Raw genomic sequence first — 19,201 nt, forward strand, 5'->3', positions numbered from 1 at the left:
CTCAAATGAATGAATGATTTTTATCCAAAATGCGATCGAAACGATAAAGAATCTTTTCAACCTTTAGCATTCAATTTTTTGTGTTTTGCGGCGTTTTCAAGTGAGGAAGCCACAAGGTAGATCGCTCTCTGACTTTACCAAGTTTAAAGACATTTGGAAATTGAGTCGATGTTTGTTTACGCAAAGAGAGAAGGAGGTGGAATCCCTTGGGAGCTGAACCTACTTTATAGAGCTTTTGGAGGAAGACATCGGCAAATGGAGAAAGACGAGCACGACAAAGATAACTCGAGTATGCTTTTTTGATAGCATGAAATACTGTCTGGTTCGTACTCGCCGCCATTTTGCTTGCTGTCATCCTTAAAGAAATAACCAGAGAGCTGGTTGAGAGTAGCAGCAGGCATGTCCATTACCTTAACATTTCCATTGGCTTGCTGTTTGCAAAACTCTTCAGACTATTTCCACTCGTATTTCGTATTTTTCACAGTGTTTGACGACCTTTCGGCGGTAATGAAATAATCTAGTTCTCGACTAGAGTCATCTTTGACGTACTCATCTTTCTCTATTTGTCGCTTGTCTTCCTCCAAAAGCTTTAAGAAATGAACCCGAAAGTTTAGGAAATCTGCTTTTGAGTTTTGTTCTTTAACTTCGTTTCCGTACTTTTCCTTAAATGTGTTTCAAAGTTTTTCTCAAGAAAACTTTCGGCGATCAAAACAAGCTTTTGAATTCAACGGGCCGTACAGAGAAATACACCCTGGTAAATTGACCGATCATAATGCACCTGCTAACTGGGTGATGTAACAGTTCGAAATATCTTGATATTATTACCCAAAATATTAGTTAAAATCTCAAGTACGATGGTGCCAGCCCAAAACAAAACAAATAACCTGCTAAGGAACTAAAGTAAAACTCTTAAGAACAAATTTGAAGTGGACATAGATTGAAATAAACATTTACAACAAGTGACCGTAATGTCGCAATCTGATTCGCCAATTCGTCGATAGGAGCACAAACAACACAACTCGCGTCATCGTGTCACGCAACATGTCATGCAATATGTCACGTCCGGAAAGAATCGTTTTTTTTTTGTTGTGGACTCATCCGGCTGCGTCTCGTGAGTCCACAACATTTGGACTGTCGATTTGCCAACAACAGAAACCAAATCACAATCAAAACTGAGAATTCTCTTAAACATATGAGGAAATAAGGAAAACAATTATCGTATTGTGTATTCTCAGCAAGTGGTCCTAAAATTACTGCCTGAAAAAAGAAAAACAAACACATGCCAAACAGCTGACGTGAATAAAAGATTGTTAGACTTACAGCAAATGTTCTTCTCAGCAGTTGCACGCTTGAGTTCTACCCAATCAATAGTTACAGTCTGAACATTACAATCGATTTCATTTGACAACCTACAACGAGACAAGGAATGACCTCAGCAATGCAGCGACTCTTCAGCCTAAACTAACGAGGATGAAATCAAATCAAATGATTATCCAGATTTTACGAGTAATTAGCGCTCTGAAATACTCAGACCACCAACAATGGCATTTAGGACCTCTTTCTCATGGTTGTTTTATATTTTTACCACTAGACTTCCTGCATTCCCATGGAGTAACGGAGTTGCACGGCGAAAATCTAGTCTGTGTTGGGCAACCCATGAACTCCAGAATGAAGGATCCAGGTTTAAGACCTCTCCGGGTCAATGTCATGTTCTTGGGGAGTAAACTGTAATATCACTGTGCCTCTGCCCACTCGGGGGGGGGGGGGGGGGTATGTATTGGTACCACCTTAGTCAAGGAGTACCTGAGAGGACACCTATGGGTTACCTGCTGGGGTAGCAAAATCTTTAGCCAATCCATTTTAACATAAACCGGGATACGACTTTAACCACATATAATAAATAAAATCAACACCTTTTGTGAACATTTTGAAGGTATTCTGCTAAGTTTTGATGTCCCCTAGCTCTGGCAGTGTCTTCTGGCAAGATAGAGCTATTCCTGTATGTTTGAAAAACTGCTTCTCCAGCTGACGTCCTGAAGATTGTTTCAACACATTTGCGGTCATTCGTTGCAGCGGCCGCGAATACTATCCACCGTAGAGCTTTCAGTGACGATTTGTCCTGGTTCTCATCTGCCAACGATGATATATCGCCAGCATAAAACGAGAAGGAAGACGAACTGCACACTATCAAAAATATTTAAAAAAATAATCCAAATATGGTAATCTTCTCCGTGAATTAGTTGGTTTCTCGTTGCAGTTGTGTGTAAATGTTAATCATCAAACTTCTTCAATTAACGAATAAAAGCCAATCACACGACACGCTAAAAACTTTATTAACATTGTAAAGTTCTTTCTGTTCGTGGAAGGTACTGACGCTAGAAGCACGTACACTCAACCCAAAATCCTCAACTTTACTGCGGAGAAGGGCTACCACTCCAAACGTCAGCTTCCGAAATTTTCTACGGTTGCTAATCTTGCCAATCGGCCTTAACAGACTATTACACGTTAATTAAATAATTATGGTCACAATATAAGATGCCATACGCTGTTTACAACTTGAGAAACAAACAGAGAGTCTTACCTGTTCCTGCTGAACGGGAAGGATTTAATGTTTGGTCGTCCAGTGGTATGTTTCTCTTTGTATCAGGCATCTTACTAATCAGCTTTTGGAGTTCTTGGGTAACATTCGGATGGTATTCAAATTCCGTTTCATCGGGCGAGTTCCATGTATCATCTAGAGAACTCACGGTAACGGCGACCTTCCCAAGAGTTACAGAAGCTGAAGTGAAAAATCAATGGCTAACTATCAGGTCAAGGTTTCTTGACCTCAGGATTACAAAGAAATCTGAGTAAAACATCACCGTAAGGACGAAGCATAGCAGTTTTCATGAATTCATTTCTTTAATTGATTTACCAAACTTCATTCATCGAATACCCAGATTACCTATCAAGGTTGTCGCGTGCACTTTTGTCCTTTTATTCGACAATCTTTCTCAAAACAGCTGTATTTGAAAAGTGTTACTGATGATGATGCTTTTTCCATCAACTCGCAACTTTGGCTCTAATCTGGCACAATTTTGAATTAGCCTGCTGATGTACTCTGACATCAAAATGTAACATAAATTTCAAATAAATTCACCATACCTGGACTATTCCCAGTGTAGACACCTGTAGCAACTTGTGTTAAATCTGCAAATCCAACCCCGTCGAATCGAGCTCTCAGTGATGTGACATTTTCTGGAATACCCTTTACATTCAGGCAAATAACAAACTCTGTACCACCCTATACAGTAATAAAAATCAACAAGAAACGAAGAATAAACAACTTTAAAAGAAGCAGAATACTGTGATGTGTCAAAAAAGAACTAAATGTCATTGTTTATCTTCCTGTGTGGATCGCAAAGTTTCGACTGCCTACTGTACTGTGAGTCTTTTCAGGCGATGACTTCGACTCATTGCGAGTGACTCCATAACCCATAATGCTTCACTATGATCAGCGGGTTTTCATCAACTTAAAATGTCATTAAAAGTGACTATGCGCCACGAAAAGAGTCTAAAGGTGTATATAAAGATCATCTTAACTGGCTCATTTTAAATCGCAGCAAGGAATTGTAAGTCACTGTAGGTCATTCATTCTTTGAAAGAAAGTACGCGCTTTAGTTTCTTGGTCTTCTTTGGGATCCTCCCCTTTTTTTGCCGAAGCAACCGGCAGATCGAATTCTTATTTTCACTTAGTTATGAGGTAAAAAAATAAAATTACAAAAAATACCGTTATGGGGCCTTCTTTGGGGCACAGTTTTGTTATCACTGCAATCAAGGAGGAGAAAAAAGTTTAAAAAACTGAAGAATTCTCGTCACCTGTAATGCTAATAAAAAAAGAAACACTAATATCACATTACTATCTAACATGAAAATAAAAGCTTTTGGTAGAGGCAGAAGATTTGAACCGCTGAGCTGGAGGAATAAACTCTAGGTTAATTCGATATGGTCCCCTTCCCTGACACACAATGTTTAATTAATCCAGCCACAAGCAACATGTAAGATGGAAAATTGAAAGTTACGATTGCATTAGGGGTGTGAGGGAAGCACATACATTAATACAGAGGGGAGTTTTAAGACAAAGGTACAGTCATCATGCTTAGGATCCATAAGTTTTAGCCACCAAAATCAATTATTACGCTTCCTTTGAGCCATCAAGTTGAGATAATTGAGATTTAGAAATATGACGTTCTTTTCATTCTACTGATTTTAACAGAAATAAAAGACAACAATAACAACCTGGCTCAAACAAGGTGATTCCCAAGACATCTTGATAAATCTCGTTTAACTCTCCTTCGGACAAGTTAATCTTTTCCGGAAATAAGATAAAAAATGGTAAAATGGTTAGCATCAATGTAATCACTCTTTTGAGGTAAAGAGTTTATAACTACAGACTTTATACAGGACTCTACTTCTGAGTCATGTGACAATCATATATTAGATACGAAATTTATCCTTTAAAAGTTACCATACCTGATCATGAGGGGAAATCCTGATTGAATCAATCTCTGTGAAATGATCAAATAAAAAAAGAAAGTTGTGCCCCATGAGTAGCATGTAGATCTAGGAACTTAAATATGCTCTGTATATTCTATTAATACGAATTTTGATAAGTTACCTAGTGCACAGCTACTTGGCACCTTTTATTCCCTCAACGACTTTTAAAATTCCCATAACTCATGAGAAATTCCATGGAAAGCATGCAAAAGCTCCTGAGATTGATATGACAAACATTAAAGCTGGCACTCTATCGAATGCAGGTAATGAATTAAGGTAGGGTAACTTTTAAGTTACATCTTGAAAGAAGTACGTCAGACATGCAAAAGTCTTCCTTTACCTGAACATTTTTCTCACAATCTACTCTTTAAAGGTAAAAACCTTTCTTCACCCGGCAAGTTAATCCAAATTAAATATCAAAGGGGCTACGCAACAGCCAAAGTTGGAAGCAAACCATGATAGACTACATACTGAATATAAAATTTACTGCTTCTCTGTCAAGAATTTTCTTAAATCCGTTTACACACAAATCGTCGGAGCCCTTCGTCGGAGCCCTTCGTCGTTAGCCTTTCGTCATTCGCTCCGACGAAGGGCTAACGCTCGAAACGTCAGCTTTTGTAATCGTTACGGTGGCCAATTTACCATTTGAACTTTGTTGATATATTCAAATTATTTCGTTACTCCCACCGACGCAGCCCCAAACAGTTTCTTTCGAAACTATCAGCCTTTATTCAAATCGTCAATCAGTTTGGAAACTTGATTCCCCCCTATAAATTTCAGAATGTACTAATGTGTTCCCTTTAGAAGAAATACTACTCTAAAATTGCATTTAAAGTTTATAGAAATGACTGTGACTTTGAAAACAGTACAGAGACAATTATTAGGTGGTGTAAAACACATTGCACATAGATGCATTTACAAATGAGCAAAAATATTTTTTCTTTACCTTCCAGGCTTGATTCTTCTGAAGTGCTACAGGTAATTTATACAGATCAACAGTTTCAATGAATTAGTAACATAAAAATGCAGTACTGGTTAAATCAATGTTCTAGACAGTTACTACCAGTACTTGAATTGGGCTGCATTTGATTGGTCATTAAAGTAGAGGTATAATGTTAAGATTGGCTTTTAAAACGTCTCAATCAATAATCTGAGGTTACAATAAATAATAGAGGCTGTCTGTGTATACATATTTGCTGCAATTGATGAAAAAAATTGATCTCTTGTATCCCATAATTATTCATGTCAAATTTGATAACATAACAGTTTGTTTTACATTAATGTTAACAATTCAATAATTATGTTCCATGGGAAAGATAATTTCTGAGGCTCCGTATCACTGATACACTGTTCAAAGGTTTGGTTATAATGCGTCAATCAGTTTGAAGCTTCAACATTCTCCCAGGCAACCCCCTGGGCATTTGAACTTTTGATTATTGCTTTGTTCAAATTCCTGCCCCTTCCGCATCACAAAAATGGTGTTTAAATGCTCCACCAAACTTTTTGGTAAAAGGCAAAATCAGCAACCCTGATGTTCTGCACATTGATCAAGATTTAAAACCTACACCTTGTGGACTTTTTCTTCTGAGTTGTAATGAACTACCGGTATTTACCTCAAACCATCTTCATATTAAAAGTTATGTACTTGTTTTCCGCAAGTAAGACTTGGCGCTTTCTCTTTAAATCCCACCTGCCAGCCAGGCAAGGTTCAAATATCCCACTCTTGGGGAAAGGACGACAGTCAAACACCCGTGGGTTGACCAAAGGGAGGATGTTAAAGCTTCAAATCTATCTGTACATAAGTTACACAATTAAGTTTGATTCCCTATTTAGAGTCGAGCAACAAAAAGAGATTTCACACACCCCACTTTGGAATTTTGCAAATAATCTTCAATTCTTGCCACAACACCACTACGTGCTTCTTCAATTTTTCCTAAGTAATTAATACACAAATCAAACACCAATTAAGAATATACACTTACATTTGTCATCATTAAGTATTAATGAACTATATCAAAGAGTAGCTTGAGTTCATTAATGTTAAGAGCAAACAGCATGATACTATTAATACCCAAAAAAGCAAACATAACAATGAAAAAGCTCCAATCTTAGTCTACATAAAAGGCACCATCCATATCGTGCTTTGATTGGTAGATATTAATTAATTTTAACTGAGGACCAAATCTGAGAGTTTAGAATGGATTTCAGTTACTATAGTAAAAATGTGGTACAAGAAGAAACCCAAGGCTTTGTGCAAGCCTGCTAAGCCATTTGGAACTTTTGTTCTCATTATCACACATCCTCGGAGACCCAGGGGCTGAGTCGATTTCAAGTTAGGGCGTGAAGAGCCCCTGGGGACACTGTCTTACAAGACTAGTTCCAAACGGTCGCAGTCGTTCTGCCATCTGATTGGTGCCTGAAAATCTTTGTGTTTTTCTGCCCAATCAGAGTGAAGTGTGCTTTAGAGTCCTTTCGTGTGTTTTAACACGGAAATACACCAGTAGCTCGGTTGCTCGCTATGTTTGTTTGGACCTTGCGACGGAGATTTACTTGAGGTGAAAAGTCTCAGTCTCAGCACACAATGTAAGAGAAATCGATCAAATTGTCGGCGAAAATCTTACCGGAAATTATACTGAATACTTTCGCAGGTATCACTTGAGAACGTGTTTTAAAGTTTGCGAAGTTTGTATACAATACGATGGTTGCAGTCATTGATATGTCGCTTTAAACGTTAAACGAGATTTAAGCTTAAATCTTTCTAGATTTTTTGCATAATTTGCTGTGACTGAAACTTTGCCAATCCCGTGAAGTTATTTCGTCACACGGGCCACGCAGGTATGTCGGCCAACTGGTACTTGCGCAACTTTCTGTGCGTCCCAAAATCTAATCTTATCTTCGCTTGAAAAAGAAGAAAAGCTAAGCGTGGAAACTTTTGCTTATTAGATGTGGGTAGATGACCCTGTACCACTAAGCTGACATTTGCAATAAAGCAAACCCGCCCTTTCCATCCAATATTTCTTCGTCTTTGGTTTTGTTTTTCCCATGGAAAACAGCATCGGATCGATTCCCAATGATCAAAGGTATTTAACTTGGTCTTCAACAATCGACAGAACAGGTGAAATGACAATGACCAAGGGGCAAGAAGAGAATCCGTGGCCTTCCTAGCTCAAGAATTCAACACTCTAGGCAGCAGTTGAAAGATTACACTCTTTCCAAACCCCTTCGGTAACTAGCCGAAAACATCTCTCCTTCGCACGGTGTTCTCATTAATAAGTTTTTGTTCAGATTTTAATTAGCTAACTGGAAACACAGCTAAGCTTTCTCTTAGCACTTGCTGGAGGTCGTCCACGAACTTAACGTTCTCTGCAACCTTGGCCGTATTGTGACCGACTTTACTACTAAGATTAGATTCTGGCGCGCACAGAAAGCAGAAAGCTACGTAGACGAAAGCGCCAGTTGCTCGACATACCTGCGTGGCCCGTGCGACGAAATAACTTCACGGGATTGGCAAAGTTTCAGTCACAGCAAATTATGCAAAAAATCTAGAAAGATTTAAGCTTAAATCTCGTTTAACGTTTAAAGCGACATATCAATGACTGCAACCATCGTGTTGTATACAAACCTTGCAGACTTTAAAACACGTTCTCTAGTGATACCTGCGAAAGTATTCAGTATAATTTCCGGTAAGATTTTCGCCGACAATCTGATCGATTTCTCTTACATTGTGTGCTACGGCTGAAACTTTTCACTTCAAGCAAATCTCCGTCGCACGGTCCAAACAAACAGCGAGTAACTGAGCTATTAGTATATATTCGTGTTAAAACACACGAAAGGACTCTAAAGCACACTTCACTCTGATTGGGCAGAAAAACACAAAGATTTTCTGGCACCAATCAGATGGCAGAACGACTGCGACCGTTTGGAACTAGTCTTGTAAGACAATGTCCCCAGGGGCTCTTCATGCCCTAACTTGAAATCGACCCACAGCCCCTGGGTCTCCGAGGATGATTATCACTGTGATTTGTTTGTGAAGATGGTGCTGAATGGATCTGGAATCAATCTTTAATTGCTCAATTGTCACTTATCCATTTTCATACATGTAGGTCAAAGAGCAATTCCTTGCCCAACCCCTCAAATCATGAAAACTGACATCATGACATTTCTGATGTCCCAGGTGACATATGCTGTGTGTGTGGGCATCTGTGATTGAATGGCAAGCTAGCATTCAAATTAGATTGATACCACTTCTTCAACATCAGCCATAAAATATACAATACCTTTTGAATGCTTCGTCTTGTCATCAACATCAGATGCATCCCCTGCAGCAGTTTCATATGCAGAGTCCTGTAAGTATAGAGAGAGAACAAAGATAAACTACTCTACAAGCACAAAAGAATAAATTTACATCATGACTACCCATCCAAAACAAGAGCACGAAATCATGGCCAGATGGACATATAAACTAGGCAAGGGCCTTATAACAAGAACTGGATGAAGAGGCATTAGCTAGGGCCTGCTTCAATTAATCACACTTAACCCAGCATTCAATTTGCTACTTTTTAATGTGGATATGAAGAAGTAGTAAATTCCTGCAAAGAAAAACATCCACAAAAAATATACTAACAAATTAGATGGAGAAAATGCAAAGATACAACAAGACCAAATCCTAACCATGCAAATGCTGAGGGAGATAAATAAAACATGAAACTCACAAGGAAGAGGTTTCATTTAGCTAGAAGCAGAAATAAAACACACACTATCCAGACTAGAAGAGGTGGAACAAGATTTATAGAGGGTGACATATTGACAGAGAGCACAAGAATGATGGTGGATAAATGATGTATGGAAAAAAAATAATAATTAGCATAAATTATTTAGTGTAAAAAGTTTAAGAATTACATAAACGTGAAAAGAAATATATTATAAATTCACCACAACATCATATAAGAGCCTAACAGGACAGAGAAGTAAACAGCCTAACTAGAACCAGAAAAAAGACCCTAAAAAGAGTTTTTATCAGCCTTGAAGGAAAAAACCTTTTTTTTTTTTTTGAAACAAGAAAAATCTTACAGAACTCCTGCCTATTCTTGTTGATAATTAAATAAAAGATTCCAGAAAAATTCACTTTAAATTTATGGAAAATTTACATGCATGCATAATGCTGCATGCTGCATCATACTCAGAGTAGTTAGAATATATCTATTATCAGTGACTTCCAATTTTTATGTCCATGCTGAATCTTCAGGTCCATGCAAGTACTGCTTGATCAATTCATATATCCATGCAATTCTGTTAACGTAATGTTCTCCCCAACATTTTTTCTGGAAACTGTGAACACCCAGAGCTCTCCCTGTAACACCAATTTTAAATGTACTGTCTTATTGTAGTTTTTCAAAAGGCCTTTAAAACTAAATCCTTATCCAGGAACAAACCGCCCCCTAGATTTCTTAAATGCAAAAAAAACTCCCACTAACTGGTCCAATTGTCAAGAAAACAAACCAAAAGCTGATGTTGGGTGATTTTTGTCATTCAAGTGAAAGCAAGATTTGAGTGATAATATTTGTTGACAATTAAGATCGAGGTCTCTTATTGAGCTCTGAAATCAGGTGCATTGGCAAATTAGTTGCGTCAACATATATAGATGGGTAAAGATATTCAGCATTGTCTGGCCCTTAATTGTCCTGCTCTTGATAGCCTTGTCTGGCCAGTCATAGCTAGCCCAGACAAGAGCGTTTATTTAACATCAGATTCTGTATGGCTCATTATTCAGCTGGGAGCTGGACAACTGTTTTGTCAAGCCCTTGTCATGTCGATGTCTGACTCTATAACAAAAATCAGGCCATGTTAAGGCTCTGTCAGGCTCCAAAATTTTTGCATGAGTAGATGTAGAATTAATGCTACCAAAAAATTACATAAACTTTAATCTGCTGTTACATACTTATACTTTAAATCAGGACGTCAAACATTTTCCTAAAAGTATGGTGCAGAACTAGCTAAGAGAACTTAATGCACTTTGATCCCCTAACCAATTTAGGAGTTAATTGACTGTATTGATTAGTCTTAGGGAGCCAGTTGCTGGGTGACCATGCATGCATTAATTACTAACTGAAATGTATCTATATAGCTATGTAATCTATATTTTTGTGCCAAAGGGAGCAAGTGAAAAGTTCTATTTTCATCTTATAAATTGCTTTTGAATTGGAATTAATCATGCAGTTTTTGCAACTGTTCAAAAACCAATCCAGTTTTAGCATGCTGAGTGTGCGATCCTTTGTTGTGCTTGATTTCAGTATTTACACGTGTGCGCCAACTTGTTTTACTCTCTCTGGTTATCCTTGTCATGGCTGCTTGTAAGTTGCTTGTGAGTTCACAATGTTCTAATTCAACGAGTTGAAGTTTGAGAACGTGAGCCAATTCTTTATACTTGATACTTTATTTTTCAATTGGCAGGGATTAAGAGTGAAATATACTTATCAACCCTGAAACTCCCAAGAGTGACCGAGAGAGAATTTCTCCTTACAATATCAATACCAATTCAAGCAGACAAGTGATGAGGATAAACAAAATAAATTAATCAGGGGATTATTCATTGATCCAACACTAAACTCTTGAAACTAACACCACAAGAATTGTATATGTGTCAGACAGTAAGGAGAATTACTCATGAGATATTGGGAGTGAAAGAGAATCACTCTGTCATCATACCAGCTAAGTTTTCCTTCTTCAGAGATAACATCAAAAAAATGAATTAAACCAAAGTTTTTGATTGAAACAAAATTTTACATTTTGCAAAAGTACATAAGGCATGAGCTCAGAGTAAACTTGGATAATGTTGCAAAGTCTGAGATATCTTATGTTAAATGGCAGAAGAGAATTTATAGGCATAGAACTTTATGACCAGAAATTACACTGTAATAAGATCCTTCTACCACTCCTTTTAAAGAAAAAGTTTAATATGTTCTCCCAAAAGGCTAAAAGCAAGTATTCTTGCAAGTTACTCACTGACATTTTCTTTCTGCCATTAGTTAATCTGCCTATACGTTCTTTATTTTCGTGCTTATTTCCGCTATTATTTGTATTTTTAGCTTGTAACTAGTTTTTGTCTGTGTGTTTCTTGTTGTTGTATGTGTTACTTTAAGAACTCTTAAGTACCTGACACCGTTATAGTCATTACAGTATTTAAAATCCTAAGGATGGCTGCTCAATTCTATTAGCCTAGTGGTTATTTTGGGCAACCATGCACTTTATTTTATTTGCTTTATTACTTTTTTGTAATGTAAATAATTTAATTTCATTCAGGGTGCTGATAAAGTTATTGTTGTCGTTGTTGTTGTCCCATCAATTTTATACTCATATGATAATTTTATTCTTGAGACATGACTACAAATTCATTGTGTAATAAAGTACGTATACTAGATGAGGCATTTTGAGCCACCATCTACTGCAAGTATTGTTTTTCACTTAAAGGACTTAGGTTTTTAAAAAGATTACTCACAAGACAAGCTTGTTTTTTCAGAAATGGCACTCGAATTCATGTATTAAATACCTGCTCTAATACACTTAAAAATAATTAACAACACTAGAAATCATTGTCAAGAGTACCTCAGTAATCACTTGGGGTTCCTTAGAGTGATCTTCTCCAGTACTTTGTTTCAGACCTATATGTTACATGTTACATGTTACAAACAAGAAAAAGTCCATCAAAGAATCTGTAAAGTCATATTTTCCTGAACTCAATAGCTTTGAAACACTGATAATAAAAAGCTGTTGAATTAATTATTATGAGCAGTAAATTTTTTACATGATTGTACCAATTAATGTGGTTAATTGATTCAGTGGAGGTGAAAACAGAAAATCATTTTGTTTCTCATGAGACTAAATATAATTTAGGCATGGCTAACCCTTTGACTCCCATGTGTGACTAAGACAGAGTCTCTCCCAATAATTAATATCAATACAATACCAAGTAGACAAGAGACAAGAATAAAGAAACTTATTACATCACTCACAATGCCCATGGGCAAGATGAAATGAATCCTGTGTTCTGATTGACTACCCAAGTGGGCAAGATGGGCCTATCTTGCCCACTTGGGATTGCCCACATTGATCACATGCATGGAAAAATTGAATTTATTTATAAGTTGGTAATTGTAGGACAATTTCAGTGATGGAAACTCGATAGTCAGTTCGACACACTACAAGCAAAGTTGGCTTTCTTTCCTGGCTCCCGAAGTTAACAAGTAACTCTTAATTCTTAATATAATGAAATCTTTTTGCAATATATCAAATAAACACTAGCGAGAAAAATACACAACGTTTCGATGACTCCATGTCATCATTCTCATGTGAGAAGAGAATAAAAATGAATAGTTAATTTATGCCGTACGAAGGTGGCAAACGTAAAAAGTTTAAAATATTTAAAATATTTAAATAAATAATAGCGCGTGTTGAGTTCATAAATGTAAACTATTAAATAAATAGTTTCGCGCGTATGGAATCCGATTGTTTGTTCAAAGAGGGCTTCATCTTTTTTATGAAAAGCATTTCATGAACTAAACAGTCCAGTTTCCCGGTGAACAATCGGATTCCATACGCACGAAACTATTTATTTAATAGTTTACATTTATGAACTCAACACGCGCAATTATTTATTTAAATATTTTAAATATTTTAAACTTTTTACGTTTGCCACCTTCGTACGGCATAAATTAACTATTCATTTTTATTCTCTTCTCACTTGAGAATGATGACATGGAGTCATCGAAACGTTGTGTATTTTTTCGCTAGTGTTTATTCTTAAATGTCTCACAAAATCTAATGTCATTCGAATATATCAAATCTTTTATTAACCAAGCTTGTTCAGTCAAGATGGCTGGGTATAGAGGTTTTGCACAGCAGCCATGTTGGATGGCAGGAATGATGAAAATATTTGCATAAGAAAGAATTTTTTCCCATGGGTAAAATAATCTATTGTTCCTGCCATCCAAAATGGCTGCTGTGTAAAACCTCTATAGGCCTTGCTCTTATTCTGCATCTTTTATTTTTTTTGCACAAAATGCAAAAAAAAAAGAGAACTCAGCCAATATCCAGCCATCTTGATTTCTTTGCCTCATGATGATATCTTGTATCAATTAGGGGATTAAAAGTTGATCCAATACCAAATTCTTTAACTAACATAGTAAGAATTGTGTGCAGACAGTAAGGAGAATTACTAATTACATCTTGGTAGTGAAAGGCTTACAACCAAGTCATGCAGAGCTTAACAATTTTTGGGAATTGCCATTTAATGTACTTTTGCTCAATTTGCCTGGTTACTTTGCTTGCTTTTTTTTCCTTTCCTTCCTCAGCCCCCCTCCCCCTCAAACTTTTAGGTAAATACTCAATGAACTCACCAATTTGTTGGTTTTGTGTTTTTTGAAAGGTGCCTGAATTGCAAAGGAGGCCTGCGGTTGAGTTGTCTCCGTGATATCCTAGTTGCGCCTGAGGAGATTGCTGCTCTCCTTCTTTGCTACCTTCATGGCAAGTACCCTCTCGTACTATCAATAATTAAGAGTATTTTAATGAAAAATATAAACATTCATTATTAGCTTTATATTGCAAAAGATTTTTTTTGTCTTATCACAAGCCTATGACAAAGAAAAAATTCTGAGTCCCCTCGATCAAACCTCAGAACCTCAGATTCTGCACTCCAGTGCTCCAGATCTACTAATGAGCCTAAGAGGCTCTATGGAAAGTAAGGCCCATTATGAAGTTTATAATTTCACAATTAAGACACGTGTCCTACATACTGCTAGGATTGACAATGTCAATAGCTTAATTCATGTTTTGTAATTAGAGAACTTCCTTTTAAAGCTTTATAAATCTATGATATTTCTTGATTTTTTTCCAGAATTTCTGGTAGAAATCTTGTGTTCCTTGTATGTGCTAACTTGCATTTCTTGCACAACTGTCATGAATTTAAAGTAACAGAGCATTTCAAAGATCAATTTTCATATTGTTTACCTGGCTCCTTCACACTTGCCCCTGTACTTGACACTACCTCTGGTACAAGTGAAGAGCTGGGATCATGTTGTCTTTTCAAACCTCTAAGCTTCTCTGAATAATAAGATGGAGGTGAACCTACAAACCAAAAAGAAAATGCTTTCAACAAGAATCTATATATTCCGTGTTAACTGACCTTTCATCTTCAAGATTTTTAAACTTATCCTCAATTATCATAAAGGCCAATATCACTGACTACAGGATTAGACTTATCATTAATGATTCCACTACTTGTTCATCCATTTTCTTGTGTTTTGGCTACTAATTGTCTTTTAATTACATCCTTTGTATATGATAGTGGCACGTTATCTGAGAATGGCATATATTACAGTCAAAATAGATCTTGGAATTCCTAGGAATTCCTAGGAATTACTGGGAATAAGAGGTGTGAATTTCCACGGTAAATTCGGACCAGGAATTCCTAGGAATTCCAAGGAATTCCCAAAAAAAACCTAGAAATTCCCAAAAATTATATGTTTATTGCCAACAGGACTTGGAATTCCTAGGAATTCTTAGTAATTCCAACTCAGAGCACAAATGACTTCCCTGAAATACTGTGAATCTAAAAACTTGCTGGAAATTCCAAGGAATTTTTAGGAATTTCTAGGAATGTTTAAGAATTATCGGAAATTTTAGGAAAACTTCAAGGCAACTAATATCAAATAAATACATGCATGCATTAACTCCCAACTAAAAATTCAAGTGGTCAATGAAATTTATTAACATGCTTAAATCAGGTTTACGTGTTAATTGTTTGCTATTGTATATTAACAACAACATGTATGAAAATATTGAAGGGCCGCAGCCAGGATGAAAAATTTAAATTTCAACTATCAACATGTGGTAATATTAGGATGAAATTTCTTTTTCTTTTCTTGAAAACTTCGTAATAATTATCCTCAATTACAGCTATTCATTTAAAATAGTCCTAGTAAATCATTTAATTTGGTTGGACACAAATTGTGAATAAAATCTGTTGATTCTTTTTCATGAAATGCAATAACTTGGGTTATGTTTATTGCAATAAATACTATCAGTCAAAAAATAGTCTTGAAAGGAATCATTTCATTTGGGATGATGATACAAATGATATTTTATCCTTTCCTCTCTGAGTCAGGCTTTGACTTAATGTGGTTGTAACTTCTTTGGATAAAACTCGTGTGTGTTAAAATTCAAATGTAAGCTGTACAGCAGCATCTTCATGTTATGTTGTTTGTTTTTGTTGATTCTGCAAGTTGAAATTTAGAGATTTCTCAATTTTGACTGAACACTCTTGGGAGTGAAGGGCTTATGAATTACAGTTATATAATTGACTTTTTAATTGTTGTAACTCTTTCTAACTGTTGTAACTGTTTTTAATTGTTGTAACTGTAATAATAACTAACTAACAAATAATAAATAACTGTAATAATAAATTGCAATAAAGTTATCCCAAACTGCAGACTAAGCAGCTGTTTGTCTTTTTCTGCTGGGCTCGCAGCTTGCCAAATGCGACTAAACTAATCCTGAAACCTTTAGCTTACTGATAGATTTATTTCATTGTAAAGCGTAAGCCTAAGAAACTGTGGCATGCAAGTGACCAATTCGATTCTCAGTTTTGATCACACACCAAATATGCCAATTTGTACTCACCCCAAACTCTCAGAATCATAGCTTTATAAAGGGCCGCTTGACCCTTGTACCGGCCAGTCGATAACTGTTTTCTCTTCTTTTAACTTCACGGCACCAACAACTTGCTTTTCATTTACAACACTCACGCTATTCTCGTTTTCCCACCACACAACAGTATTAAGCAAAACAGTTGAGAAAAGAAATACCTTAACCCACAAGCAATCAATGGATGAAAAGTACATTCAAAGATGAGTGCCCAATGGAGTTTTCTTTGCCTCTGATCACAGGCATTATCATGTGGATATTTTGGGAATTGTCACTGGCTTGTAAAGAGAATCCGCTGGCTTACCTGATTGCAGTCTTAAGAGTACGCGCAAGGTGGTAAAGCGTTTATGTTAGGTCCATATCAAGGGTAGATGGGGGTCAACATTGATGGATATTAGTTATCGGGACGTGATATGGACCTAACACGAACGCTTCACCCGTCACCCACAAGGTTCGGCTGATAGATGGTGTCGACGATGGTATAACCTTGGATCCATGTTTTGAAGAGATTGATGATATAAATGATGATGTTAACTCACTCTTCGTAGAAATAATCGAGAAGAATCAAACAAACTACAAATGCACGATTTTTGGCCGAAAGCTGTCTAGGAAACAGACTCGAAACCCTGACTTAAGTTGTGTTCACGGCAAAAATGAGAAACAACACATTAGGCAATCACAACTTTGAGTGTGATTACAAATGTGTTTTACCCTTATTATTATAACAGATGGATACTACATTAGAAAGTGTAAGAGCTGCTTAGATGATCACAGTGTACCAGTACCCAAATCAAAGAAGTTGGACAGTAACAATCGTGCAGCAACACATTCCAACACAGCCATCTCGATTCGTTAGTCTTTCGCTTCCACTGAGCTAGCAGCAGTGCCAACAGAGTCAAGTGCGTCTCATAACAAAGAAACATTTGTACAAGAGAAGGAAGTGATTATAGTACGTTATAATTCTTGCCCACAAATGAATGTGCACATTCCAAAGCATTGTCCTTATGATTATATTTATGTTTTATAATTTTGGCACATCTGTGGACATGAGACATTTTGCATCACAATAAAAACTTTTATGATTGTTTAATTCAAAGAGGCCTTTGAGGTTGGAAAGTAAATCTGTGATGTGAGTACATTGGATTTAAATTGACTATTTGCACTCGATAACTGACTGCTGCTTTATGAAAAAATGCATATAAATGTTAAGATTTACTAATACTTTAATTAAATAATAAATTTCAAGATAAACTTGTACAGGTATATACATTTCTTGGTATATTTTGTTTAGCATATCTTTAATTGAACAAAGTTTTAAGCCTCTAAAATTACTCCTTGTCTTAAAACCTTCACATTCAAAGTATTGAGAATTTCTTAGAATTATTTGGATTTCAGGGTTATGTAATTTGCCTCAAATTCAATTCCCAGAAATTCCTAAGAATTCCACCCTTCTTAACTTAAAGATAGTTTGTATAGCTGAGAATTCCTAGGAATTCCTAAGAATTCCAAGTCCTCACAAAACTGGAATCTTCCTTTCCCAGAAATTCCCAGTAATTCCAAGCTTTTCAAATCAGAACTTGTTTGCAGAGTAGGTAATGTTTGAGAATTCCTAGGAATTCCAAGTCCTCACAAAACTGGAACCTTCCTTTCCCAGAAATTCCCAGTAATTCCAAGCTTTTCAAATCAGAGCTTATTTGCATAGTTGAGAATTATTGAGAATTCCTAGGAATTCCCAGAAAACTGGGAAATTATTCAGTTCACAAGGGTGATTATTCAGACTTCAATTATCCAGAGTTTTGATTATCTGGACTCACGCACTTCTCTCACTTGTAATTAAGATTTTTTCTTCATTCTGCATCAAATTTCCTTCCTTTTTGAGTGGACGGCACAGAGATCCTTAGAAAAAAAATGTCTTCATAAAAGGCAATGGCATTGAATTTAAACTCAACATGGGAGCTGATGTCTCAGTTGTTCCCAACTTCATCATTCCTAAGCTGACTGCTACACTCCACAATCCTAAGAGGACCTAGCTTGCACAGGGTCTAATGAGTCCAAGCTTAAAGTTGTTAGAGTAATCTGTGCCATCTTAAAAGCCAATCACTTGGAATGAAAGCCAGAGATCTTTGTTGTGAGGAATTTGAAAACTGCACTACTTGGTGGGCCCACTGTTTAAGCTCTGAACCCATTGAAATTTGTAAACACTGTAGAAGAGTCACACAAAGAGTATGTGCAAGCCAGACAACCTAAACTTTTCAAAGGATTAAGAAAACTTGATGATAAATACCACAATCAACTTAACCTGGCTCTGAACCTGATGAAATTTGTTTAGGCAATCTTTATTGCTGCTTGCACTCCATTAGCAACCATTAATGTAAGTTTTGCAGCAATGGGCTTAAGCTTCATTTAAGTTGAAAATTGAGAGTTGAAATCATAATTGCTGTTCAGCAGAATTTACAAAATTGTAAGATTTGTCACAGGTAACTGTTAGATAGGTTACCCAATAGTGAAATGTGTTTAGTTGATAATCTTCTGAGACTTTACAGGATGCTTCTGTGTTTCTATAGGCAGTTGGCATTTCAAGTTTTACAGAGCTTTAACATATTACCTTGTCATGCTGTCACCAAAGGAATTCAACTGTTGGCAAAACTTTGGGAGCAAAAAATCTACTTTCTTTTCACTCCAATGGCCAAGTTCTTTAAACAAATTAATCGAATAATTTTGTAAATGAACTTACCCAAATGCATTAAGATTTATTTTGATAAAGACTCCCAAGAAACTAACCTAAAAACCATTTGGGGGAATTGACCATTGTTCATAATGGATCTCCCGCAATGGGCTCACAGTAAAATTTATATCGGTAGATTTTGATCAGCAAACTTGACAGATAAATTGAAAAGCATACAACCAACAGGAATATTGAAAAATCCCTCAGAAGGTTTGAAGACCTGAATCCTTCAGGATTGAAATC

The 19,201-nt window shown here is 36.4% G+C and overlaps 1 protein-coding gene across 1 annotated transcript in view; it reads right to left on the bottom strand.

Annotated features, from left to right (window-relative positions):
• The window catches only part of LOC111345266 (uncharacterized), a 33,294-nt gene that overhangs the window by 7,996 nt on the left and 6,097 nt on the right, over window positions 1-19,201 (bottom strand). Inside the window, exons 5-17 of the mRNA XM_022952541.2 lie at window positions 14,539-14,655; window positions 13,929-14,072; window positions 12,139-12,194; window positions 8,814-8,880; window positions 6,400-6,469; window positions 5,483-5,508; window positions 4,513-4,547; window positions 4,279-4,348; window positions 3,770-3,807; window positions 3,145-3,283; window positions 2,582-2,779; window positions 1,914-2,184; window positions 1,321-1,409 (exon numbers count right to left, since the gene is read on the bottom strand). Of these exons, the coding sequence (XP_022808276.2) occupies window positions 1,321-1,409; window positions 1,914-2,184; window positions 2,582-2,779; window positions 3,145-3,283; window positions 3,770-3,807; window positions 4,279-4,348; window positions 4,513-4,547; window positions 5,483-5,508; window positions 6,400-6,469; window positions 8,814-8,880; window positions 12,139-12,194; window positions 13,929-14,072; window positions 14,539-14,655 (1,320 nt within the window). The remainder of the gene's footprint in view (window positions 1-1,320; window positions 1,410-1,913; window positions 2,185-2,581; window positions 2,780-3,144; window positions 3,284-3,769; window positions 3,808-4,278; window positions 4,349-4,512; window positions 4,548-5,482; window positions 5,509-6,399; window positions 6,470-8,813; window positions 8,881-12,138; window positions 12,195-13,928; window positions 14,073-14,538; window positions 14,656-19,201) is intronic.

This window comes from Stylophora pistillata, chromosome 5 (assembly GCF_964205215.1).
Source record: "Stylophora pistillata chromosome 5, jaStyPist1.2, whole genome shotgun sequence".
NCBI classification, from domain to species: Eukaryota; Metazoa; Cnidaria; class Anthozoa; order Scleractinia; family Pocilloporidae; genus Stylophora; species Stylophora pistillata.